Source organism: Camelus bactrianus, chromosome 1 (assembly GCF_048773025.1).
Source record: "Camelus bactrianus isolate YW-2024 breed Bactrian camel chromosome 1, ASM4877302v1, whole genome shotgun sequence".
Taxonomy (NCBI): domain Eukaryota; kingdom Metazoa; phylum Chordata; class Mammalia; order Artiodactyla; family Camelidae; genus Camelus; species Camelus bactrianus.
Genome location: NC_133539.1, coordinates 41,351,938 through 41,378,963, shown reverse-complemented (window position 1 = coordinate 41,378,963; position 27,026 = coordinate 41,351,938). Strand labels below are relative to the sequence as shown.

Sequence of the window (27,026 nt, the reverse complement as noted above, 5' to 3'; positions counted from 1 at the left end):
CAACTCTAACATTTGCAGATTTTCTTGAAAAGCATTGTGGTCTTTCCAGATCGAAGTATCTCAAGGTGTCACTAGGAAATTCATTAAACAAGAGAAAGAGAAAAGCACTCACCCCAATCTTTATAGCTTCTTTTTCTTCAAGAGAGCAAGACATGTGTTCTGCTGCTGCCATCTTGGCCAGTTACCTACATTTTCCTTCATAACATGAGCAGTTGGTTACTTTATTGCGTTCACATCTTCCAGATGAGAATCGTGCCCCCTTTTTCCATTTGTCTTTCCAAACTTAACTGACTGGCTACATTTTTGTTCATTTTGTCTAGAAACACAGGACTCTATTTACATAAAAAAGCAATTTCTTACATGGATTTAAGTTTCACCGTTTGCTCAGCTTCATAATTAAAATTAAGCATTTTTCATATTTACATACAGTTCATCATTTTTTCCTTTGATGTTGATTCCTTCTTGATCATTTTTCCTGCAGTCTTAGAACCTGAAACACTGGGAACTAAACCTTCAACAACAACATTAGGTAATGCAGTGAGTCAGTAACTTTTGTCTTTTCTTTTCTTGACTGCTGGAAACTTTATCAACAGGCTCCCATTAATGGGTTTGTTCGTTAATGTTTATTTGCATATGTGTGTTCTCTGTTCTCTCAGAGAAAAATTTTAAACCCTAGTATTTAAAAATTATACATCTCATTCTTAAAAGGTTGTGTTCCCTGAAATAATTTCTGAATTCAAAGCCTTTTTACACATGTTACTGATTTGCAGATTTTTCAGTGCTAAAGTGAAAAACATCTCTTTTCGAATCTTAGGCCAAATTAATTTTAATTTTTATCCCTAGTGACTTCTTAAAAGTAACTTTTCTCATGTTCCCATTGAACATACACTTAAAAAAAGAAAAGGTTATGAGATTGCCTTCCCTAAGCTGTACAAAGTTCTGAGTTTTCCAACTTAGAGGAATAGAGAGATCTCTTGAACAGTTATTTATAAATATTTGGCCAGAAAAACCCCCATTATTCAAGACTCATTTAACTGGGTAAATAATAATGGAAAGTTGCACAACAGAAATACGCATACCCGTAAGAAATCAAAGGGCTTCAGTGTGCTCCTAAGGTGAACGTGGTATTGATTGTCAGCTTGTAGAGCTACTGTTCCCGTATTAACTAGCTGATTTTCTTTCTTCAGCTCCACCAAAGACCAAACGACCAGGTCGTCGCCCTCGCCCTCGCCCTCGCCCTAAAACCACACCTAGTCCAGATGTGCCCAAGTCCAAACCTGGTAAATGTGATGTTCAGGGTTCCAACTAACATAGAAAGTGAAATATGGTGGTTTCTGGTAGGGTAGCTCCCTACCACCTAAATAGCTGGGCTTTAGGAACCTGTGTAGTTGATTTTTATATGTAAGCATCTATCCTTTCTATATTCACATTATATGGATATTTTATTTATAGTTATTAAGTACACACAGCAGCAGTAAACTGGCCCACTACGTGGATCATTAAAGTAGGGCCCCTGAAATACCTTACCTGGGCTGCATATTCATGGCAGATGAGGAATGGGAAAACAATGGGGACAGAAGGGGGAAATGGGAAAAATAAAAAGGAAGATGACATTCAGAAAAAGTACACCATCTAACTACAGAATGAAGAGTAACATTTCTTTCCTCGAGATGCTGCTTCTTGACGTAGTGTTTTTGATTTTTTGCTTCTGTAGCTCTGGAACCTGCTACGGTACAACAGGAGCTCTTGGTGCCCACGATCGGTAATTTGCTCCCCTCCAATCACTTACCCGGGTTGTGGCTTTGGCTTTTCCTCCTCTCCACCCAGGCATGACTGCAGTTCTGCGCACCATCACAGTCTCATTCCATGCTTTTCCTCTCATTTCCCACCTGGGTCTGGAGAGCCTGCAGCTAGGAGACTTCTGGAAGAATCTGTGTGCTTATTTAGGGAAGGTCTGTGGTTTTGGACACAACTTCCTGGTTTTCCACAAACCCTCTGTCCTCGTATCACATGTGCCATTGTATTGAGAAAACCATCCACTCTTTCTCAGGGACCTCTGTGCTCATCCTGGGCTTGACAAATGGAAACATTTTATTCCAGGGCCATGATGACCATTTCATTGCTTTACTCAACTTGTAAGGCTTTCTCCTTTTTAAAAAGCTGCATGAAATAATGGCTTCTTCAGCTCTTCTGTTTCCTTGAAGAATGTTTTTGAGTATGTCTTGATAACCAAAGGCGCACACACTATTCTTGTCTTGGTCTAGGGTCCAAGATAAAAATATGGTCTTTGTTACTTGAGAATGTTAAAAGTCCCAAGCTGGTTTTTATTACTTTTGGTACTAGTGATGTTTGAGTATAACTATTTCATATAATTTCTCAGTAGTCACAATAAATCTGTCACTGCTTTACTTTAGAAAATTCCAGAAATCAATAGCCATGTAACATTGTGTATAGCATCAAGTGTTTATGGAATATTTTCCAGGTCCCCTATTAAGCAGGTTTCAAATTCCTACCTTACAGTTTTTATACTGAAAAAAAAACTATCAATTAAGAAATAGAACTATTATACTTGTCATTTTGGAAATTACTTACATAGAAAAAAGTCTTATAGTCCTCCTTATTTTTGCTTCAAGATACATTTAACATTGCCTGAAGATTTTTTTCTATCAGAAAAATCAGTAGAAATGGACACGTTTCCCACCCTTCCCACATTCTAGGAATTAATTTTGTTGTGTATTCACTGAATTTATATAGTATCTTTACTCAAGCTACGTGCGCTTAATCATGACAGCTATAGCCGTGACCATAATGCTCACTTTAATACCTTTTTCTTTGGCGTCAAAACCATTCAAAAGACCTAAAACCATATGCAGACCCGATGCACCTCAAATCCAGCCCAGTAATCACCACTTTCAGTGCCTTGATCCATGACTGGGAAAATGGTGTGTACGTAACGTTAATCTTGGCGTTCACAGCTCTGCTTTGATACTAATTACAGCACCTTTTTTCTTCAGATTCAAAACCACCAGAGCAATTACCTCCTATACCCCAAACCACAGCAAAACCAGATATACCACCATCTAAATCCGGTAAACATAATTTCCCGTGCTTTTGTTTAAGAAGCTTTTCCTTTGGGGATGTTGCTGAAAATGCTTACAATTAGTCATATCATATAAAGCATAGAAACTCAAATACTGTGATTTTGCTCACTGTCTTCTCAAGGTAGCCACACTGATGTTTTAAGTGTTAAATCAGCAAATCAATGTGTGGGAATGAGTAAATTTTACGTCTGACTGTCTGATGGATTCCATTTTCTTAAAGCATTTTTAGGCTTTGTTTTCTGAATTCAGGTTTGTAGTGAACAGAAGCCTGGTTTTTCTGTATCTGGAGCATTTTTGAAAGTGACTTTAGTGGCCACCACTAGGCAACGCTAGGGAGGGTGACACTGGGTTCTTCCTTTCTAGGAACATGGAGATTGGCTTTCTCTAAAATACTTTTTTGGCATTTTCTACCAAATAAGAAGATATTTATATAACAGTTCTGAAAATTCAGTTGTTTTTCAATTGAACTTTTGTCCTAAGATTCTTTAATAAAATTCTAATTTACTGAGAGAGGATCTCTCATAATAAATAAGCCTATCGAGAAGGCAGTTTATAGCAACTTGGAATAAACCAGGTTCTGTACCCCGTGACTTAATCATACCTGTAGGTTGAGGCTTCCTTACCTGGATTACTCATACCTGTTTCTTTTTTATGACGCAGTCTTTGAGGATATTACCTTTGAGACGGAAGCTCCCTCCACAACCATAGGTAACGCTGGATGTCTTCCTTCTTGGTCCATGTTTCTCTGAGCTTGCCTCTCTCATCCCTGTCATTGTCTTTATTCTCTTGTGTAAATAATTGTGGTTCATCACCTTTTTCATTTCTTTCCCAAAATTGTTTAATATTTTCAACAGGGACCTTCTTAATATCGTTGGGCAGTCTTACACCTGCTGCTCCGCTTATAACCCCTGAGGGTCGTTCTTTCTTGGATCACCTTAGGAGGTGGCCAGATGACCTGCAGCCCTCGATGCTGTCAACAGTCACAAGTGCTCTTTCCATCCATCCTTCAAACCAGGACATTTAAAATCTCTGCTTTTATGTGTATATAATTTATGACGTGGGAAGGGAACAACGAGACAGCTGGTTGGGGCTTGAGAAAATACGTAATTGTCTCCTCACAAAAGTCCTTTCTTCCTTGACTCTATACTGTTTGAATGCACTGGACCTTTCTGTTGACAAATTCGTCTTGTGGTGTTGAGTTCCAAACAAAATAGGATCTCCTTTTTTGTTTGAAGGCAGTCAGCTTTGAATATTGCTTTTGTCCTGTTGTCCTCGCTTTCCATCTCTTCTGGATGCCGTGTTTTCCATTAGTTCAGAAGATGCTCTCAGATGTGGCTTAAACCAACTTGGTGCTGTGTTATCTTGGCGAGTCAGCAAAAGGCAGCCTCCATATAAATGCTGACAGAGTTTTTGGTGATAAGATATTTTAATGTTACATTTAATTTTCTGGAGTTAATGAAAAATAGAGACACTAATTTAAAACCAAGGAGTCATAAATCTTAATTTCATATCTATGTATAATTCAGTTATTTCAGCATATTATAGAATTACAGGAATCCTGCTTATCCAGACAAAAAGTTGAATTACTAACTTTTTCACTTTTTTCTTAATCATCCTTGTTCCTCAATTGAGTAGCTATCTCCTAAGTCCATCTGAAATAAATGAATAAATAAGGACAAATTGTAAGAAAGAGTATCACATTCTTTTGTGGAAAAAGTTTTTATTTTTCATAATGGTTACAAATCTCCAATAAACGGACTGATTAAAAATATTTTTAAAAATTCTCAACACTACCACCATTCTCAAAAAAATACTAAAAATAGTGGTGAAAGCTTTTCAAATACTAAAAGAAGTTTTCATAATAATTTTTCAGAGTAATTTAAAAACCATATCAAATGAGATTTTTTTGGAACCATGTTTCGAATATAGATGCAAGCAGTTAATTAAACACCCAAAAAAGCACGTTTCATTGGCTTCACGGGGATGCAAAGTGCAAGGGACACGGCTATTTTGTGAGACAAATGGGTATCAGAGTACAGCCAGTTATTAGAGAACAAATACTATTTTTCCTGAGTTCATAAATTTTTTTAAACATTACAGGATTAAAAAGATTCATTTTCAAGACAATTTTCTTCTTTTCCTACGTTTCTTAAATCTGCATTGTTTATTGTATTGCTTTTGGTCAGTTCCTGCCACAGACATTGAACATGTAACTCTGAGAACCGAAGCTCCTCAGACAACATTAGGTAATGACCTTTTATGTCTTTAACCCAGAGCCTTTTCTTCTCATTGTCTAGTCTTCTCCAGGAGTATCGTGACCAAAGGGTTTCTCTTTGATGGATTTTTTTCATCATCCTCTTTTGTCATTCAACTATAGTCTTCATTTTAATGCACTGAAGATGTTTAAAATAAATCACTTGGTTAGAATATAAGCCTGTATGAAGCTAGTGCAGAGTATGTCACCCATATTATCCAATTTTATCAATGCTTTACAGAGCCTATGATTCTGCTGAATTTCAAATACAGTTAGGAGTGTCTGCCCTATAAACACTAGGTATAATTCTGTGGCCATCAACAGAGAGTTGTTTTAAGATTTGCTAGGCATTTTTATTGTCTACCAGTGATTTTAAAAAATGAGATATGCTTATTCTAATCATGTTTAATGGGATGTCTGCCTAAGCCAAGTGATTTCTAAATACAATTTCCCGAACACAGGTGAGCCTGGGACCCTCTCTAACGTGATAGGGACATGCTGTGCTTCTGACTTCCCTTGGGTCTAGTTCCTCTTTGAAAATCTGACACTAGCAATAATAGTAAAGTTTTCAGATAATTAATACAATGCTGTATGTTTTTTCTCAAAAGAACTTTTGATAGACACCTTCACAATTTTTTGCATATAGATGACAAAAAAATCCCAAACCAAAGGGATAAATTTCTCAAGACTTAAGAAAAACTAGCAAAATTTTAGAAAACCTAGAGCCATGTATAATCCTTTTTTTCTGGAGTCATAAGATGACCATTAACCAGTTTCCTTTCTTCAGCTCCAAAAACATCACAAAGAACAAGACCCCATCGTCCAGGACGTCCACGTCCTAAATATAAAACCACACCGAGTCCAGAGACACCTCAGACCAAACTAGGTAAATATGTGGTGGCTGGTGCCTGTGGAACCCTGGTGGATGTGACACTGGGGTGGCAGTGTAACTCGACACCTAATCACCCTGTGACCCCTCAGGGTGAGGGCTCAGGCGGCAAGTGCTGTAGTCAATACATGTCACTTCCTCATGCTGTTTGGTAGCTTCTTGGTATCTGCGTATTTTATTTGCTTCTCTGACCCGTCAGTTTTCTCTTTGATTCTGACTCAGCAAAACTTACCTAGTTAAGTATCTAGCCTATTTAGTTCACTTAGTCTCACCTTTAATTATGTGCCGCACTAGCCTCGGTGAGGAATAGTTTAGAAATAACAAGTGCCTTCACTTCTTTGAGGAAGGAAGCTGCTCTTGTGTGAAACTGCTCCTAAATGGATATGAAGGAATATGCGCAAAAGCAACGTATTTATTGAGTTTCACCAGCTGTTAGCCAAATAGTTAATTCTTAGAGAAGTGAAGGATCCCTGGGCTAATAAGTGGAACGTGGACCTTGAAATGTGTGTCTGTAAATTTTGTTGGAGGGGTGAGCAGGAATAACCAGAAGCAGGAAGGTGCCAGATGTGTGGGTGACAGCAAAACAGATATCACTTAGAAGTGGAACCTGAATGTCAGAAAGGAGAAAGGCAGTGTTCACTTGGCTGGCACTCAGACATTTTGGTTAGTGATGCTACTTTTAGATGAGTCTGCAAAGAGGACCTTGAATGCATGACTTCAGTGATTGGATTTGAGCCAGTTGGCTACAGCATACTCTATCCTCCCTGGGTCAGCCCTTTTCAGTCCTGAAAACAGAGAAATGCACTGACAAGGTTTGCAGACTGAATGATTCACTGTATCCTGCTCTGTTCTGTGCTGTTGTTTTGACAGAGGTCTTAGTCTTTTTCCAAAGTGGACTCTCAACAAAGAAGTGCATTGTCTATTTTGGTTATTCATTACAGTATCTGCTTAAATGTATCAACAATTGCATCTATCCTGACTTACGGCTTTGTTACCTAGCATATAGGGTCTTAGATTATACTTTGACATTCTTTTCCATAATTGTTAACCATAGTGTTATTAGACAGATGCCTAAAGATTTTTCTAAGCAGAGTCTTCTATTGTATTATCAGATGATATAAAAAAGCAACACTTGTAGATAATCATGTGGTGATACTAAGGACCTAACCATTTCATAAGAACAAATATCTCTGTACCCTCACCTTGGAACTTTAAAATTTTTGCTTTCTGGCTATAGAACCAATGCTACCCTGTAAAGATCATTTTCAAGGGAGTTGGGTGACTTTCCTTATGTGTTTAACATTTCTTTTCTTAATTGCTTTTAAACATTTCTTGCCACAGGCTTTGAACCTATTAGTCCTTAGACATCTTTAGGTAATGATCCTTTATGTCCTTCAGCAGGTGCTCTTGTGTATTTATTGTCAGACTTACCTGTGGTACCACCGAGATGATGCCGTAATTTGATGTCATCCTGTTGCTGTATTCATCTTAAAATATAAAAGGCTTTCTTTCTAATGTTAATGTCTATGGACTAAATTCAAGACAGCTATCTGCTCCATCTCCCCGCTTGTAATTGCGTCATGTCAATCTGAGTTTCTGTTTAAAGAACGCTGTTTGCTAGAGCTGAGGTCCAAATGTAATTCTCCGTAAATCCCTAGACCACCAATGCAGTATCAGTTATGATACCATGGAGTTTCTCCAGGCATCTTTATCTCTAGATTTTAAGTACTGCATAATTTTTTTTAATGTACGTGATGTTTCATCAAATTTTATGTACTTATTCTAATAAATTACCAAGTAGAACACTTGCCCAATCTAAGTTATTTTAAATTATAAGGGAATAATCTAAGATGCTGTGAATTTCTCTCATACCATCATAGTTTGGCAGTAATCTGTATGCAGGGACACTTGCAAGAAGCTGATAATTTCTCATCTTCGTTTCTTAAACATAACTGTAATGTAATTTTTAATCTCTAGAGCATTCTCAGTTAGAAAAGAAAACCTATTAATATATTAGAGGGGAAAATTTCAAACTGAAGTAACAAAATTGTCTCCACTCCAAGGAATTCTGGCAGGTTTTAGAAGCTTAGCGCCGTGTTATATCATCCTGAACATATATAATATTCATAGTTAATGGAGCCATCAGCACTGTATTAATTGTAAATTTTCTTCCTTCAGCGCCAACAACAACAACAACAACAAAGAGACCCCGTCGTCCACGTCCCAAAGCTAAAACCACACCCCGTCCAGAAGCAGCTCAGACCAAACTGGGTAAATATGTGGCTTTGGGGTTAAGGAATCCAAGCCTCTACCCTAGTTGGGACCCTAAATTCTATGCATAAAATTAGTACACGCCTTATATATTCTTAATGGTAAAAGCTACTCTTACTATTAAACCCTTCTATATCCACATAACCATATTAGCAGCTAGGAGACAGAGGTAGGAATTATCTTTTCTTTCCCTATCATTTTGTACTATAGTTGTAAACAAAAGGTTTTCCTGTGTAAACAGGTGGAAAATAGCATAAGGCAGCATGTTGATACAAATGTAAGATGATTTTTCAAATAGTCCAAATGCTTATGCTAGACATATAGTAAGTATTTGGAGCAGGAAAAGATCAAGGATAATTAGGGGAAAAAATTAGTACAGAATTTGGATGAGTGGAAGGATGAGGCAACAAGACTCATAATAAACAGGGAATGTGCTGAAGGAAGCCGGCGTCCCAGACAGAGGATGACTTGTTGATACACATCTGCTGAATGGGCCCTTCGGATGAATTAAAAGGGGCTGGGATATCTACTCAAGAGCTCAAGTGTGATCCAGTGGGCTTCAGTGATCCTTACTTCTAGCCAGGGCCCTGCTTTTGCTCTGCTTAGCACTGGAGATGCCGAGTCCACTGTGATACCACAATCTGAGAGGTTGTTTCTCACCTTAATGTATTAAATGCCACTGTTTTCACTAAGGACTTAGTCACCTAGTGAGTAGAGTCTGGGCTTCTTTTCAGCTCTGTTCTATGTGTGGAGGACAGAACCCAGGATAACCCCCTCGTCCCCATCACCACCCCCCTCCCCAGAGTTCCTGCCTCTTGGTGTTACAGCTTTTGTGTGTCATCCATCCTCCCCCTCCCCCTTCTCCCTTAGAAGCATTATTGTTACCGGTAGGATGACTTTGCTGACATTTCATGCATTCACAAAAATCTCTTTGATTTCTTTAATTACTTTTGATCAGTTCCTGCCACAATCCGTGAACCAGGTATTCTTAGGACTGAGGCTCCTGGGATGACAGTAGGTAAATGACACATTATGTCCGTCAGCATCTGCTTCTGCTCATTTCAGACCCATTTCATCATTTCATCACCATCATAACCTCATCTTCTCCTGCTTCACAAGACTCATATGTCATCCTCTATTGTCATTTATTTACCTCTTAATGTATTGAAAAGTGTTAAAGAAAAAAGCTCATTGGTTTTTAAGAGAGTCAAGTAGGAACTTAGTTGAGAATATTTATCTGCAAGGCGATGCATTTAAATTTGTAGCCACTCACCCCCAGCTAACCTTTTAATCACATTCTGTGTTACTGAGTTTCAGACATAGGCAGTGGAGGCTCGGGGTGGGGTGTGTGTCCTTGACCTGAGCTGAATACACTGTCACAGCTGTTATAGTGGGACGTGACACCTGTGCAGGTCTCGATTCCTACCTGTTCACTACCTGCATTGTCTTTATTTTGCCATTTTAAGTCCTGATACAGTCTTTTTTCAGTAAGGAGTGAAGTAGAAAATATGCCCAGGGCTAGGAAATGGAAATAAAAGCACCATCATCTGTGTAAAGTCACCCTATGCTTTCCTTACCATCAACACAGTTAAGTGGATTTTTGTAACCTTTTTTCCTTTCAGAAATCTCAGTAAGGATTTCCTTAGTCCATGTTTCTGTGGGATTTCTGCTTTCCAGAGTAATACAAATGGTACAAAGAGGCAAAATCAAAAGAGGGGGAAATATTTCAAATTCAAAACAAAAATGTCCTGAATCTCAAGAAATGATAACAAGTATAGTCCTTTCCACAGCTTCTGGAGCTAAAATCTCACTATTAACCTGAGTTTTCTTCCTTTATCTCCCAAAGTGCCTCGTCGACCTCTTCATCCACCTCCCAAATCTAAACCCACACTGAGTCCTAAAGCACCTCAGGCAGAACTGGGTAACTGTGTAGATCTTGGGGAAGGAATCCTGAGCCCATCCCAGTGGGGTCCAGAGACGGGGAAGGGGCAAGTCAGGGTCAGCGGCCACTTTCCCTCTGGAGTAGCAACCGGAGCCCAGTCTGAGTCTCAGGTGGTAGCCCAGCTCCTTCCGCGTGTGACTTGCAGTCCCCTCTCTCAGTGTCTGCTTCACTGGCTTCTCCTTCAGTTGCATTCATGCTTTAAATATGGAATGTGTGTGGTAGACTGAAACAGCTACAGAGGAAACCTGTGTTTGGGCAAATTGGAGGTTGTTCTTGGTATCTGTAAAAGTTGTGTAAGTCATGGTACAGCCCTAGGGCAGGAGTTGGCAAGTATTGTCTACAAAGGGCAACGTCGTCAATACTGGGGGCTTTGTGGCCCAGACAGTCTCTTAACACATTTTTCTCTCATTTCCCTTTGTTTTTAGAATGAACACTTAAAAATGTAAATGGGAAATATGCGAACAAACTATGGGCAAGATTTTGCCTCTGAGCCATAGTTTGTCAACCCCTGGGTTGAAGAAATAATGAGCGTGGGCCAGCATAGTTAGGAAAGACTTGAGCACGAAATCACTGTAGGTTTGTTTGACTGCAGGATAGGGGATGAAGAAGGTCTGAAAGACAAGAAGTGACAGGAGACTAGTGAGGGCAGACAGAGTCTTCTCTGACCGATAAACGATCTCGGGCTTCTACATGCTCATCAGAACATTGAAGCTCCTGTAGCTGACTGGGCTCACAGGACTAGTTGAAAAGGAATTTTTCCTGTTGGACTTAGGACTTTGACTTTCATAGGAGAATCATCAGTATCCGTAGCCGGTAGGCTTTCCCTGGTGGAGGGACAGAAGGATACGGACCAAATGGCTGCCTCTCTTAAGGATCTTAGTTGGGCTAAGTTCATGGTCTCTTTCCAAAGAGGAGTTTTTGGCAAGACGGGTACATCTGCTTTGGTCCATTACTTAGACGAGGACCATCACAGATTGTGAACTTCTGGGGCCCTTCTCAGGGACAGTTATCTGAGTACGAAGACAACCCCTCCTAAGGGATAAATGGTACCTGAGTGCAAATAAACCGGGTCCCTCTGAGACTGTATAAATGTTTAACATTTCTTTTCTTTTTGGTTAGTTCTAGCTACAGTCTTTGAACCAGTTACTCCTATAAAAGAGGCCCCAGCGACAGCATTTGGTAATGCCGCTTTCTGGTTTCAGCAAGTGCTTTTTCTGCTCGTTGCCAAACTTCTGCTCTTTCCACTCCATTGCTGTTCAGTTACGTTCTTTTTCTTGTGAGTCAAACATGCATTAAAAAAAAGTTACCTCTAGTACTAAAGAGAGCCATACCTGAATCTAGCAAGGGATATTTTCCTCACCTTTAAATTGCTTAAAAATTTTCACTGCCACTTACTATTTTTAGCTAAAGCAGAGGTTTGTGTTAAGGTAAATTTTATCTGTTTAGGAGAACTCTGATGCTGACCTGTGCTAATCAGCCCATGACAGGGAAGTAGCTGTATACATCCTTTGTACACCAGCCTCTTTTTTTATGTGCCTGTTTTTGTTGTTGTTTAAACATTTGGGTAGTATGTTTTCAGTGAATTGTCTAACAGATAATATGATCAAGTCTAATAAGTTTACATAGTAAGCCCCTGTGTTAAGGTGAATCTGACTGCCCTTATCCTCCACCATAGTTTAGATGGTTCTTAACCTTTTTAATGCAGTCAGAGACATCTAGAATGTGATAAAAACACCAATTCTGACTTTCTGAATTAACTTCATTTTATATGTCAACTTTGTCCCCAAAATACTTCCAATATGAAAGGAAGATACAGCAGCAGGGTAGGGGCAAACTTTTCAGACTAGGAACTTACATTTCCTGAAGCAGACTGAAATCTACCAAGCTTTGGAAAACTTAAAGATTTTTTTTAAAAAAACCTAGTATTTGCAGAAGCATAAGCTTTAAGGAACTAAACTTTATCGTCGCTACTTCCAAAAACTTCCCAGTGGACGTATAATTCACAACACAAACCTAAAACCACCACAAGTCCAGGTGTAGCTGGGACCACACCAGACCAAAGCAGGGTCCTTGGTTTGAGAAGCCTGGTAGCCTGTCACTGGCTGAAAATGTACCACCATACACCCCCAGGGAGCAACTGTAAAGAAATTTGTGGCTTCACAATCATCTTAAACATAACTTTAATGTAACTCTTAATGTCTAAAGTATTCTTAATTATAAAGGAACACCTTTCAATCTGTTAAAGAGGAACATATCAAACTGAAGTAACAAAGCTGTCTCCACTCAAAGAAACTCCAGCCAGTTTTAGAAAGCTTAGAGCCATGTTACATCATTCTATTCAAGTTAATGGAGCCATCAGCACCATATTAATCCTAAATTTTCTTCCTTCAGCGCCAACAACAACAACAACAACAACAAAGAGACCCCGTCGTCCACGTCCCAAAACTAAAACCACACCCCATCCAGAAGTACCTCAGACCAAACTGGGTAAATATGTGGTTTCTGGGTTAAGAAATCCAAGCCTCTACCTCAGTTGGGACCCTAAATTCTAAGCACATAATTGATACCGGTCTTTATACTATACATTCTTAATGGTAAAACGTACTCTTACTATTAAACCCTTCTATATCCACATAACCATATAGGCAGCTGGGAGACACATCAAAAGTAGGCATTATGTTTTCTTTCCCTATCATTTTGTGCTATAGTTGTAAACAAAAGCTGTATCTTTTGTAAACAGGTAGAAAATAGCATAAGGCAGCAGGTTGATACAAATGTAAGATAATGTCTCAAATAGTCCAAATCTTATGCTAGAAGTAGAATAAGTACTTGGAGAGGGAAAAGATCCAGGATAATTAGGAAAAATTAGTACAGAATTTGGATGAGTGGAAGGATGAGGCAACAAGACTCAATAAACAGGGAATGTGCTGAAGGAAGCCGGCGTCCCAGACAGAGGATGACTTGTTGATGTGCGCCTGTTGGTAAGGCCTGTAGGGTGAATTAAAGGGGGCTGGGATGTCTACTCAAGAGCTCAAGTGAGATCCAGTGGGCTTCAGTGATCCTTACTTCTAGCCAGGCCCCTGCTTTTGCTCTGCTTAGCACTGGAGATGCCGAGTCCACTGTGATACCACAATCTGAGAGGTTGTTTCTTGCCTGAATATATTAAATGCCACTGTTTTCACTAAGGACTTAGTCACCTAGTGAGTAGAGTCTGGGCTTCTTTTCAGCTTTCTGATCTATGAGTGGAGGACAGAACCCAGGATAACCCCCTCGTCCCCATCACCACCCCTTCCCCCCCTCCAGAGTTCCTGCCTCTTGGTGTTACAGCTTTTGTGTGTCATCCATCCTCCCCCTCCCCCTTCTCCCTTAGAAGCATTATTGTTACCGGTAGGATGACTTTGCTGACATTTCATGCATTCACAAAAATCTCTTTGATTTCTTTGATTACTTTTGATCAGTTCCTGCCACAATCCCTGAACCAGGTATTCTTAGGACCGAGGCTCCTGGGACGACAGTAGGTAATGACACATTATGTCCGTCAGCATCTGCTTCTGCTCATTTCAGACCCATTTCATCACCGTCATAACCTCATCTTCTCCTGCTTCATGAGAATCTTGTGAACTTGTCAATTGTCACTTATTTACCTCTCAATGTATTGAAAAGTGTTAAAAAAACAACTCATTTGTTTTTGAGAGAGTCAAGTAGGAACTTAGTTGAGAATATGTATCTGCAGGGTGATGCATTTGTGGTGTATAACTCATGGTACAGCCCTAGGGCAGGAGTTGGCAAGTATTGTCTGTATAGGGCAAGACAGTCAATATTGGGGGCTTTGTGGCCCAAAATGTCTCTGATGCACATTTTTTTTCTTTTGGTTTTTCTTTTTAACAACCGCTTAGAAATGGAAATGGGCTGTATGAAAACAAGCCATGGACAAGATTTGGCCTCAGGGCCAGAGTCTGTCAATGTTTGGTTTAAGGAAACAGTCAGGGTTGGCCAGAAGAGTTAGTAAGGACTTGAGCATTGAAATCACCATAGATTTGGTTGACTAGGAGATGGGGACTGAAGAAGGTCAGAGAGACAGGACATGAGAGGAGACCAGTGAGGGGAGACAGAGGTTTCTCTGACTGATAAAAGGCTCTGAGGCTTCTACATGCTCATCGAAACATTTTTACTGAAGCTCCTGCAGCTCAGGGTTCATAGGACTAGTTTAAAAGGAATTTTTCCTGTTGGACTTAGAACTTTGAGTTTCACATAAGAATCGTCAGTATCCACACCTGGTCGGCTTTTCCTTGGGGAGGAACAGGGGGATACGGCTGCGCCGCAGACCGCATGGCTGCCCCTTATCTTGTTCAATTGAGAACCCTAGTTGGGCCAAGTTCATGATCTCTTTCCAAAGATGAGTTTTTGGCAAGATGGGTAGGTCTACTTTGGTCCACTACTTAGACAAGCATCATCACAGAATGAAGAACTCCCGGGACACTTCCCAGGGACAGTTGTCTGAGTACAAAGACAACCCCTCCTAAGGAATAAATGGTACCTGAGTGCGGATAAACCACGTCCCTCTGAGACTGTATAAATGTGTAACACTTTATATTTTAATTATTATTATTATCAGTCAGTTTGCTACAGTCTTTGAACCAGTTACTCCTATAAAAGAGGCTCCAGCGACAGCATTTGGTAATGCCGCTTTCTGACCTTCCGCAAGTGCTTTTTCTGCTCTTTACCAAACTTCTGTTCTTGCCTCTCCATTGCAGTTCAGTTAAATTATCTTATGAGTTAAACATGCATAAAGCAAGTTACCTCTTGTTCTAAAGGGAGCCAGGCCCAGATATAGTTTGGGATACTTACGCCCTATTAAGTTATTTAAATTTTTTTTCATGCCACTTAATGTTCTTAGCTCAACCAGAATTCTCTTGTCAGGTAAATTTTATGTGTTTAGGAGAACCCTGATCCTGATCTGTGCCATCCAGCCTGTGACAGGGTACTTTTTACCCATCCATTGTACACCTGTCTTTTTTGTCTATCTGTTTTTTGTTGTTGTTGTTGTTAAGTTAAACATTTGGGTAATATGTTTTCAGTGAATTGTCTAAAAGACAATGTGATCAAGGCTAAGAAGTTTAAATAGTAAGCACCATCCTTAAGTTGAATCTGACTCCCCCTTACTGTCCACCTTAGTTTAGAAATGATTAACTTTTTAATGCAGTCAGAGACCTCTAGAGCATGATAAAAATGCCAATCTTGACTATCTGAATTAATAACTTCATTTTATATGTCAGCTTTGTCCCCACAATGCCTCAAAACCAAAGGAAGGTGTAATAGCACGGTAGGGGCAAACTTTTCAGTTGAGAAAGATACATTTTATGAAACAGAGGAAAATCTATCAAGCTTTGGAAAACTTAAAGTTTTTTTTAAAAAACCTGTAGTTTGCGGAAGTGTAAGCTTTAAATTAACTAGACTTTATCTTTTTCTACTTGCAAAAGCATCCCAGTGGACATATCATTCACAACACATACTTAAAACCACTCCACGTGCCGGTGTGGCTGAGATGCAACAGACCAAAGCAGGCTCCTGGGTTGAGAAGCCTGGTAGCCTGTCACTGGTTGAATATGTAACACCATACAACCCCAGGGAGCGAATGGTGAAGTGATTTTTGGCTTCACAGTGATCTTGAACTTTTTTTAATGTAATTTTTAATCTCTAGACAATTCCCAGTTATAAAAGAAAACCTATCAGAATACTAAAGAGGAAAAGTACAAACCCAAGAACCAAAGTTGTCTCTGATCAAGGAAACTCCGGCCAGTCTTAGAAAGCTTAGAGCCCAGTTACACCACTCGCTCAGAGTTAACGGAGCCGACAGCACCATGTTAACCCTAAATTTTCTTCCTTCAGCGCCAACAACAACAACAACAAAGAGACCCCGTCGTCCACGTCCCAAAGCTAAAACCACACCCCGTCCAGAAGTACCTCACACCAAACTGGGTAAATATGTGGTTTCTGGGTTAAGGAATCCAAGCCTCTACCTTAGTTGGGACCCTAAATTCTAAGCACATAATTGGTACAGGTCTTTATGTTATATATCCCTTAATAGTAAAAGCCACTCTCATTAGTAAACCCTTCTGTATCCTCACAACCATATTAGCAGCTGTGAGACACATAGAAGTAGGCATTATGTTTTCTTTCCCTACCATTTCCTACTATAATTGTAAACAAAAGCCTTTCTGGTATAAACGGGTAGAAAATAACATATGGCAGCACATTGATACAAATGTAAGATGATTTCTCAAGTAGTCCAAATGCTTATGCTAGAAGTGCAGTATTTGGAGCAGAAAAGATCACAGATAATTAGGAAAAAATCAGTACAAAATCTGAATGAGTGGAGGGATGAGGGAACAGGGAATGTGCTGAAGGAAGCTGGTGTCCCAGACAGAGGGTGACTTGTTGATACACATCTATTGAATGGGCCTGTAGGGTGAATTAAAGGGGACTGGGATGTCCACTTAAGAGCTCCAGTGTGATCCAGTGGGCTTCAGTGATCCTTACTTCTACCCAGTCCCCTGCTTTTTCTCTGCTTAGAACTGAAGATGCCTAGAATATGAAGAATGCCTAGAATATGATACCACAATATGAGATGATGTTTCTCACCTTAATATATTAAATGCCACTGTTTTCACTAAGGACTTAGTCTCTTAGTAGAGTCTAGGCTTCTTTTCAGCTCTGTTCTATGTGTGGAGGACAGAACCCAGGATAACCCCCTCGTCCCCATCACCACCCACCTCCCCAGAGTTCCTGCCTCTTGGTGTTACAGCTTTTGTGTGTCATCCATCCTCCCCCTCCCCCTTCTCCCTTAGAAGCATTATTGTTACCGGTAGGATGACTTGCTGACATTCCATGCATTCACAAAAATCTCTTTGATTTCTTTGATTACTTTTGATCAGTTCCTGCCACAATCCCTGAACCAGGTATTCTTAGGACCGAGGCTCCTGGGACGACAGTAGGTAAATGACACAATATGTCCGTCAGCATCTGCTTCTGCTCATTTCAGACCCATTTCATCACCGTCATAACCTCATCTTCTGCTTCTTGAGAATCTTATGTTCTTGTCAATTGTCACTTATTTACCTCTTAATGTATTGAAAAGTGTTAGAAAAAAAACTCATTGGTTTTTAAGAGAGTCAAGTAGGAACTTAGTTAAGAATATGTATCTGCAGGGTGATATATTTGTGGTGTATAACTCATGGTACAGCCCTAGGGCAGGAGTTGGCAAGTATTGTCTGTAAAGGGCAAGACAGTCAATATTGGGGATTTGAGGCCCAAATAGTCTCTGATGCATTTTTTCTCTTTTTTTTTTTTTTTTAAACAACAAATTAAAGATAGAAATGGGCTGTATGAAAACAAGCCATGGGCAAGTTTTGGCCTCAGGGCCAGAGTCTGTCAATGTTTGGTTTAAAGAAACAGTCAGGGTTGGCCAGAAGAGTTAGGAACGACTTGAGCCATGAAGTCACTCTATATTTGGTAACCAGAGAATGAAGGATGAAGTATATCAGAAAGACAAGACATGAGAGGAGACCAGTGAGGGGAGACAGAGGCTTCTCTGACTGATAAAGGCTCTCAGGTTTCTAAGTACTAATCAGAATATTTTATTGACACTCCTGCATCTCAGTGGGTTCATAGAACCAGTTGAAAAGTGATTTTTACTACTGGACTTAGAACTTTGGGTTTCACGTGAGCATCATCAGTATCCATACCCCATACGCTTTCCCTGGGGTAAGGCAGAGGGATACGGCTGCACCACAGAATGAATGGCTGCCCCTTATCGTCTTCTCTTAAGGACCCCAGATGGGCCAAGTTCATGATCTCTTTCCAAAGATGAGTTTTTGGCAAGATGGGTATGTCTACTTTGGCCCATTACTTAGACGGGGATCATCACAGAATGTGAACTTCTGGGGCACTTCTCAGGGACAGTTATCTGAGTACAAAGACAACCCTTCCTAAGGGATAAATTGGTACCCGAGAGCAGATACACCATGTCCGTCTGAGATTGTATAAATGTTTAATATTTCATTTTTTACTGTTGTTATTTTTGGTCAGTTCCAGCTACAGTCTTTGAACCAGTTACTCCTATAAAAGAGGCCCCAGCGACAGCATTTGGTAATGCCGCTTTCTGACCTTCCGCAAGTGCTTTTTCTGCTCGTTGCCAAACTTCTGCTCTTTCCACTCCATTGCTGTTCAGTTACGTTCTTTTTCTTGTGAGTTAAACATGCATAAAGTGAGATACCTATTGTTTTAAAAACTAGAAATCTATGCCTGGATCTATATTTACCCACCCTTTTAACCTATTTAAAAATTTTTCATGTCATTTAATGTTGTTAGCTCCACTAGAGTTTTCTGTTGAGGTAAATTTTATCTATTTAGGAGAACCCTGATCATGATCTGTGCTAACCAGCCCATGGCAGGGAAGTCTCTTTTCATATCCTTTGTATAGCTGCCTTTTTTTATCTGCCTCATTTTTTTGTTCTTTTGTTAACATTCAGGTGGTATGTTTTCAGTGAATTGTCTAACAGAGAATGTGATCAAGTCTAATAAGTTTACATAGTAGCTCCTCCCTTAAGGTGAATCTAACTGCCCTTACCCTCCACCATAGTTTAGATGGTTCTTAACCTTTTTAATGCAGTCAGAGACATCTAGAATGTGATAAAAACACCAATTCTGACTTTCTGAATTAACTTCATTTTATATGTCAACTTTGTCCCCAAAATACTTCCAATATGAAAGGAAGATACAGCAGCAGGGTAGGGGCAAACTTTTCAGACTAGGAACTTACATTTCCTGAAGCAGACTGAAATCTACCAAGCTTTGGAGAACTTAAAGATTTTTTTTAAAAAAACCTAATATTTGCAGAAGCATAAGCTTTAAGGAACTAAACTTTATCGTCGCTACTTCCAAAAACTTCCCAATGGACGTATAATTCACAACACAAACCTAAAACCACCACAAGTCCAGGTGTAGCTGGGACCACACCAGACCAAAGCAGGGTCCTTGGTTTGAGAAGCCTGGTAGCCTGTCACTGGCTGAAAATGTACCACCATACACCCCCAGGGAGCAACTGTAAAGAAATTTGTGGCTTCACAATCATCTTAAACATAACTTTAATGTAACTCTTAATGTCTAAAGTATTCTTAATTATAAAGGAACACCTTTCAATCTGTTAAAGAGGAACATATCAAACTGAAGTAACAAAGCTGTCTCCACTCAAAGAAACTCCAGCCAGTTTTAGAAAGCTTAGAGCCATGTTACATCATTCTATTCAAGTTAATGGAGCCATCAGCACCATATTAATCCTAAATTTTCTTCCTTCAGCACCAACAACAACAACAACAAAGAGACCCCGTCGTCCACGTCCCAAAACTAAAACCACACCCCATCCAGAAGTACCTCAGACCAAACTGGGTAAATATGTGGTTTCTGGGTTAAGGAATCCAAGCCTCTACCTCAGTTGGGACCCTAAATTCTAAGCACATAATTGATACCGGTCTTTATACTATACATTCTTAATGGTAAAACGTACTCTTACTATTAAACCCTTCTATATCCACATAACCATATAGGCAGCTGGGAGACACATCAAAAGTAGGCATTATGTTTTCTTTCCCTATCATTTTGTGCTATAGTTGTAATCAAAAGCTGTATCTTTTGTAAACAGGTAGAAAATAGCATAAGGCAGCATGTTGATACAAATGTAAGATAATGTCTCAAATAGTCCAAATCTTATGCTAGAAGTAGAATAAGTACTTGGAGAGGGAAAAGATCCAGGATAATTAGGAAAAATTAGTACAGAATTTGGATGAGTGGAAGGATGAGGCAACAAGACTCAATAAACAGGGAATGTGCTGAAGGAAGCCGGCGTCCCAGACAGAGGATGACTTGTTGATGTGCGCCTGTTGGTAAGGCCTGTAGGGTGAATTAAAGGGGGCTGGGATGTCTACTCAAGAGCTCAAGTGAGATCCAGTGGGCTTCAGTGATCCTTACTTCTAGCCAGGCCCCTGCTTTTGCTCTGCTTAGCACTGGAGATGCCGAGTCCACTGTGATACCACAATCTGAGAGGTTGTTTCTCACCTTAATGTATTAAATGCCACTGTTTTCACTAAGGACTTAGTCACCTAGTGAGTAGAGTCTGGGCTTCTTTTCAGCTCTGTTCTATGTGTGGAGGACAGAACCCAGGATAACCCCCTCGTCCCCATCACCACCCCTTCCCCCCCTCCAGAGTTCCTGCCTCTTGGTGTTACAGCTTTTGTGTGTCATCCATCCTCCCCCTCCCCCTTCTCCCTTAGAAGCATTATTGTTACCGGTAGGATGACTTTGCTGACATTTCATGCATTCACAAAAATCTCTTTGATTTCTTTGATTACTTTTGATCAGTTCCTGCCACAATCCCTGAACCAGGTATTCTTAGGACCGAGGCTCCTGGGACGACAGTAGGTAATGACACATTATGTCCGTCAGCATCTGCTTCTGCTCATTTCAGACCCATTTCATCATTTCATCACCATCATAACCTCATCTTCTCCTGCTTCACAAGACTCTTGTGTTCTTGTCTATTGTCATTCTGTTACTGTTTAATATATTGAAGTGTAATAACAACTCATCGATTTTTAAGAGAGTCAAGTTGGAACTTAGTTGAAAATACTTATCTGCAGGGTGATGCATTTGTGGTGTATAACTCATGGTAAAGCGCTAGGGCAGGAGTTGGGAAGTATTGTCTATAAAGGGCAAGATAGTCAATACTGGGTATTTGTGACCCAAATAGTCTCTGACACATATTTTTCTCTTTTTTTTTTTAACAATCACTTAAACATGGAAGGGAAGTGTGCTGTATGAAAACAAGGCAAGATTTGGCCTCAGGGCCATAGTTTGATTCGTGGTTTAAAGAAACAGTCCGGGTTGGCCAGAATAGTTTGGAAGGACTTGAGCATTGAAATCACTAAATTTGGTAACTGGAGGATGAAGGATGAATAGGGTCAGAAAGACAGGACATTAGAGGAGACGGACCAGTGAAGGGAGACAGAATCTTCCCTGACCGATAAAAGCTCCCAGGTTTATAAGTGCTGATCAGAATACTTTATTGAAGCCCCTACAGCTCAGAAGGTTCATAGGACCAGTTGAAAGTAATTTTTAATATTGATCTTAGAACTTTGGGTTTCACATGAGCATCATCAGTGTCCATACTGGGTACACTTTCCCTTGGGGGAGGGACAGAGGCATACGGCTGCATCACAGAATGAATGGCTGCCCCTTGCCTTGTTCTCTTAAGGACCCCAGATGGGCCAAGTTCATGGTCTCTTTCCAAAGAGGAGTTTTTGGCAAGATGGGTAGGTCTACTTTGGTCCATTACTTAGATGAGCATCATCACAGAATGAAGAACTTCTAGGGCACTTCTCAGGGACAGTTATCTGAGTACATAGACAGCCCCTCCTAAGGGATAAATTGGTACCTGCGTGCAGATACACCATGTACCTCTGAGATTGTGTAAATGTTTAACATTCATTGTTTTTTTTTTTTTTTTTTGGTCAGTTCCGGCTACAGTCTTTGAACCAGTTACTCCTATAAAAGAGGCTCCAGCGACAGCATTTGGTAATGCTGCTTTCTGACCTTCAGCAAGTACTTTTTCTGCTCGTTGCCTAACCCTCTGCTCTTTCCACTCCACCGCTGTTCAGTTACATTATTGCGAGTTAAACATGCATAAACAGGTTACCTCTTATTCTAAAGGGAGCCAGCCCTGGAGCTAGTTTGGGATATTTACCCGCCTTGTGAATTTATTTAAATTTTTTTTCATGTTATTTAGTGCTCTGAGCTCAACCAGTGTTCTCTGTTAAGATAAATTTTATCTGTTTAGGAGAACCCTGATCCTGATCTGTGCTAACCAGTTTGTGACAGGGAAGTCTCTTCATATTCTTTGTACACCTGCCTTTTGTTTTTAATCTGCCTACTTTTTTGTTGTTTTGTCAACATTTGATAATACATTTTTAGTGAATTTTCTAACAGATAATGTGATGAAGGCTAATAAGTTTTCATGGTAAGCCCCATTCTTAAGATGAATGTGATTCCCCTTTACCCTCCTCTATAGTTTAGAAATGATTCTTACCCTTTTAAATGCAGTCAGGGAACTCTAGGATGTGATAAAAATCATTCTTGGCTATCTGAATTAATAACTTCATTTTATATGTCAACTTTGTCCCCTAAATACCTTCAATAACAGAGGAAGATACAATAGCATGGTAGAGGCAAACTTGCAGACTATAAAGATACATTTCCTCAAACTAAGGAAAACTGATCAAGTTTTGGAGAACTTAAAGAAGATTTTTTTCAAAAACCTATAATTTGCAGAAGCTTAAGCTTTAAAGTATCTAAGTTTATCTTCTACTTGCAAAAACATGCCAATGAACGTATCATTCACAACACAAAGTTAAAACCATACCAAGCCCACATCTAGCTGAGACCACACCAGACCAAAGGAGGGTTTTTGGTTTAAGGAGCCTGGTAGCCTGTCACTGGTTGAAAATGTACCACCACGTACCGCTAGTGAGGGAATCGTGAAATGATTTTTGGCTTCACAGGGAGTTCATGTTTGGAAGAGACATAATCTTCTCTCTGATTCTAGGTAGTGGGGGACGTGTTACACTTTTCAGTGTGCAGGATAGTTGAGCACAATTATTTTACTGCATGAAAAGCCTAGAGAATGAAAATACGGCAGGGTGTGTTTTCAAAAATCAAGGTTTTTCTTAGGTACCTAAACATTAAATGTTAGACTTGTTAAATCCTTTTTTCAAATGGACAGTATTTAATATTTTACTTCTAACTCATGTGTAATCCAAAATGGGTGCCTGTAGTTCTTCCCTAATTGGTGATTGAGGGACCCCAAATTCTTCCATCTCATACCTCTATAGCAGGTCTTAAAGAAGTAAAGTCAATATGGATTTCAATACATCAGGGAAGGAGTTTGGGCCTTGAAATCATATCAGAATTTGCACAAGTGGAGAGGTGAGCATGAGCAAAGATGAAATAATAGGATGTATGTACATGCAGCCGGAGGTGGGCAGAGTTCCTGCTTCTTCTAAGTGCCAGGCAAAACATTTTTGTTGGGATGATGCATTTGAATGACAATGTGGGAAGTTGAATGAGATTGATGTTGTTCTTAATGAGCATCAGAAACCTCTTCTTCCCACACTTGGATAATGTTTGCTGCACTGAGAGTGGACACATGCTTCACTGGATGCCACAGGATGAGCGGCTGCCCCTTACTTAGTCTTCTTGTTTGGACAGAAGTCACAAGATCTTTCCAAAGCTGAATTTTCTCAGCAAGATTATCATAGCTATTTTTGGCTATTAGTGTAATGTCTGCTTGGTTCTTTGGGAACTTTTTCTGCAACCATTATTTGATATACATAGAAGATTTTTTAAATTCAGCATCCACAGAAGTATAGGTTAGTTTTTCATATGCTTCTTGAGGTTTGTTAGAAATGTATTTAAGCAAATACCTAAAATTATCCTAAAGTCTACCACAGTAGATTCAGATCATCAAGCACTAACTACAGGAACTGTTTTCCTCTTGTGCTGCTAAACAGAGACCAAAGGTAATTACTATCTCGTAAGATGAAGAAATCCCTTACTGAAGTTTGGGCAAGTGTGAGCAAAACAATTGATTTCTTTTTCTGTTAGTTTGTAAGAGCTGCTGTACCAAAATGTCATAGACTAGGGAGCTGAAACAGAAGAAATCTATTTCTCACAGCTCTGGAGGCTGGAAGATCAGGGTATTAGCAGGTTTAATTTCTCCTGAGGCCTCTCTCCTTGGCTTATAGGTGGCTACCGTCTTACTGTGTCCTCCCCTGGCATTTTCTCTGCATATGCACATCCTGGGTGTCGCTCCCTCTTCTAAGGACATTAGTCCTGTTGGCTTAGGGCCCCACCTTTATGACCTCATTTAACCTTAACTGCATCTTCAGAGGCCCTATTTCCAAATATAGTCACCTTGGGAGTTAGGGCTTCAACATAGATTTTGGGAAGACACAACTCAGTCCCTAACACCTTTCATTCAAAAAAATTTTGAAGGTTATTCTAGAGGCAATGTTACAGTGGCAGGATTCATTTTGAAGTGAACAATATGGCTCTTCATACACTAAAGATTGAACTCTTTTGTTTATTACATTCCTGTTACAGACCTTGAACCTGTTACTTTTACAACGGAGACCTCTGGGACAGCACTAGGTAATGACCCTGTGCCCCTCCCTGGTACTTCTGCTGCTCGTAGGTCCACTAAGTCTCCATCCCCATCATGTGGCTTTTCCTCTTTCACGCGATGACCATCCTTCATTGCCATTCAGTCACTTTCTTCATCTGAAGAGTGCGGAAGCCTCTTAAAAACAAGTTTCCTGTTTTTACGAGAGCAGGCATGAGCTGAGTTCAAAACATTTACCTGCCACGTAGCGTATTTGACATTGTCACATTGTCTTGTGCTTCGTTGAACAGTGTTTTGTGTTAAAGCTGAGTTTACAGCAAATTGGGATCTATTTCTGACCTAAGCTGACCAGCAATAATAGCTTTTCTTAAGCTCCTTTGCAAATCTAAGTTTCTAGACTTTTAAAAAACTGTTTGCATGGTATGTTTGTTTCTTCGTTGGTGTTTTACGTACTGATGTGTTTTACTACTAATTTGATAGATAGGAAATTATCCAATTCTGAAATTTTAAATTGTAAGCCTTTTCCTTAGTGTGACCCTCTCTTCCCCTCCCCTTGCACCAGAACTGAGTCTTCCTTCTTAATCATTTTTCCCAATGAGGAAGTTCTATGAGTATCTCATTACAAGTGCTAATTTTCATGCCTTGAATGAGTAACTTGACTATATTCATGAGTTTGCCTCCAAAGTACCCTCTGATAAAACCAAGATGCTTTGGCATAAAAGGAGTGAAACTTTTAAACTACAATTTCATGGAACTTTGAAAAATCTAATAGGGTTTGGAAAAACCTCTCCTTTAGCATCCAGAGCCATAAGACATAGAATAACAAAGGCTATTCTTTCTTTAGCTACCAAAGCATCGCAAAGACCTCTTTGTCCACATCCCAGACCTAAAGCCACTTGGAGCACTCAAGTACCTCAGACCACACTGGGTAAATGTGTGATTCCTTGGTTTAAGGGTGAGCCCTAGTAGCCTGTCCCAGTGAGAACCCAAAGCAGTGCCAAGCTCTTATTCTCTCTAAGCGTGACGTCATGCGGTGGCATCAGTGATGTCTCCTCTACCCAGGTGTCTGGGAGAATATGACTGGATGAGATACAGTTGGTACCAGAATACCTTATTCTTTCCATGTGAGAGTCTTCTTTGATATACATTTAGTATATTTCTTACTGTCGAATTCCACTTGCATCTTAAAGGTAAAACTTCTTTAGCAGAGCCTGTAGATTCAGTTCAAGTGAATAAACAAATTGTAAGTCCCTTGCATATTCCTGGACCAATATTGGCAACTGTGGGTGATGTGCTAGCTGTAGGAGACTTACTTTAGTTCTAAAACAGTAACGTTGAGAATATGTTTGCACGATATGAAGGGAAAGATCAAAGTGGACTGGACTTGGACCTTGGACTTGGGGCCCACTACAGAATTTGAATGAGTGGAGGGAAACGTGGACCAGGGCAGGACAGGACATGTGGTGGTTAGGGGCTGGGGCGGGGGGTGCCCAGAACAGACTGTCCTACTTCAGGTGGTCAAAACATGGCCGTTGATGATGCTGCATTGGGATGGGTCCATTTGACCAGTTGAAAGAGGATTTTGAGGACCTGATTCAGGAATTTAGGTTTGACACAGAGACAGCAACTGTCTTTGATTTCCACTTTTTCTGGTCTTAGGCCAGAGAGGTGCTCTACTGAGTTTTACAGCCTGAGTAACCATCTTTATCCTGCTCTTTTATGTGCCATGGTTTGGGCAGAGGTCTCAGACTCTTTCCATAGATGAATTCTTGGCAAGATCATCAGAGTCTACTTCAACCAGTAATTCTTACGTCTGTTTCAAACTTACACTGTCTGTTGTGCCCATGTTTACTTGAAAACAGTAAGTGCTCATTTTCAGCTTCTACAGGAGTACGGGTTGATCAGATTATTTTAAAGAGAGTTTCTTTTCTCACTGTTAGGTAAATGCCTAAAAATATTTTCCAGGATAGAGTTTTCCATATTAATTATAATCCATTAGCTAAAAACTAGGAGAATTTTATGTTTAAGATCCTCGAGATAGTTCCAAGGCTAAGCCTAAGACTGACCATGACTATAGTTTGGCCAAATCTTCAAAGAACAGTCATCTACTCTTTCTCTCAATTATTTTTTGTTTCTTTGTTTCTGTAGAAAGGATGATACACAAGCAAGTTTTGTTGGGATGTGAATGTTTTAAGTTTTCATGTATTTTTAAATCTCTTTGATTTACTGTTATTATTTTTTGGTCAGTTCCCACAGACCTTGAACCTGTCACTCTTAGACCAGAGGCCCCAGGAACAGCATTAGGTAATGACACTGTGTTTTCAACAAGCTTTATCCTG

General features: G+C 39.9%; 1 protein-coding gene across 50 annotated transcripts in view; it reads left to right on the top strand.

The window, feature by feature from the left end:
- The window catches only part of ABI3BP (ABI family member 3 binding protein), a 241,123-nt gene that overhangs the window by 138,779 nt on the left and 75,318 nt on the right, over positions 1-27,026 (top strand). For 27 of the 50 annotated variants that reach the window (XM_074362316.1, XM_074362227.1, XM_074362217.1 and 24 more), the window contains 21 exons: positions 482-529; positions 1,188-1,280; positions 1,715-1,762; positions 3,015-3,089; positions 3,762-3,809; positions 5,288-5,347; positions 6,143-6,241; positions 8,423-8,515; positions 9,474-9,533; positions 11,577-11,636; positions 12,849-12,944; positions 13,916-13,975; positions 16,347-16,436; positions 17,393-17,452; positions 18,546-18,605; positions 19,815-19,904; positions 20,874-20,933; positions 22,026-22,085; positions 24,669-24,716; positions 25,532-25,615; positions 26,935-26,991. In XM_074362316.1, the coding sequence (XP_074218417.1) occupies positions 482-529; positions 1,188-1,280; positions 1,715-1,762; positions 3,015-3,089; positions 3,762-3,809; positions 5,288-5,347; positions 6,143-6,241; positions 8,423-8,515; positions 9,474-9,533; positions 11,577-11,636; positions 12,849-12,944; positions 13,916-13,975; positions 16,347-16,436; positions 17,393-17,452; positions 18,546-18,605; positions 19,815-19,904; positions 20,874-20,933; positions 22,026-22,085; positions 24,669-24,716; positions 25,532-25,615; positions 26,935-26,991 (1,449 nt within the window). The remainder of the gene's footprint in view (positions 1-481; positions 530-1,187; positions 1,281-1,714; positions 1,763-3,014; positions 3,090-3,761; positions 3,810-5,287; positions 5,348-6,142; positions 6,242-8,422; positions 8,516-9,473; positions 9,534-11,576; positions 11,637-12,848; positions 12,945-13,915; positions 13,976-16,346; positions 16,437-17,392; positions 17,453-18,545; positions 18,606-19,814; positions 19,905-20,873; positions 20,934-22,025; positions 22,086-24,668; positions 24,717-25,531; positions 25,616-26,934; positions 26,992-27,026) is intronic. The other 23 variants (XM_074362264.1, XM_074362329.1, XM_074362327.1 and 20 more) reach the window with 17 other exon arrangements.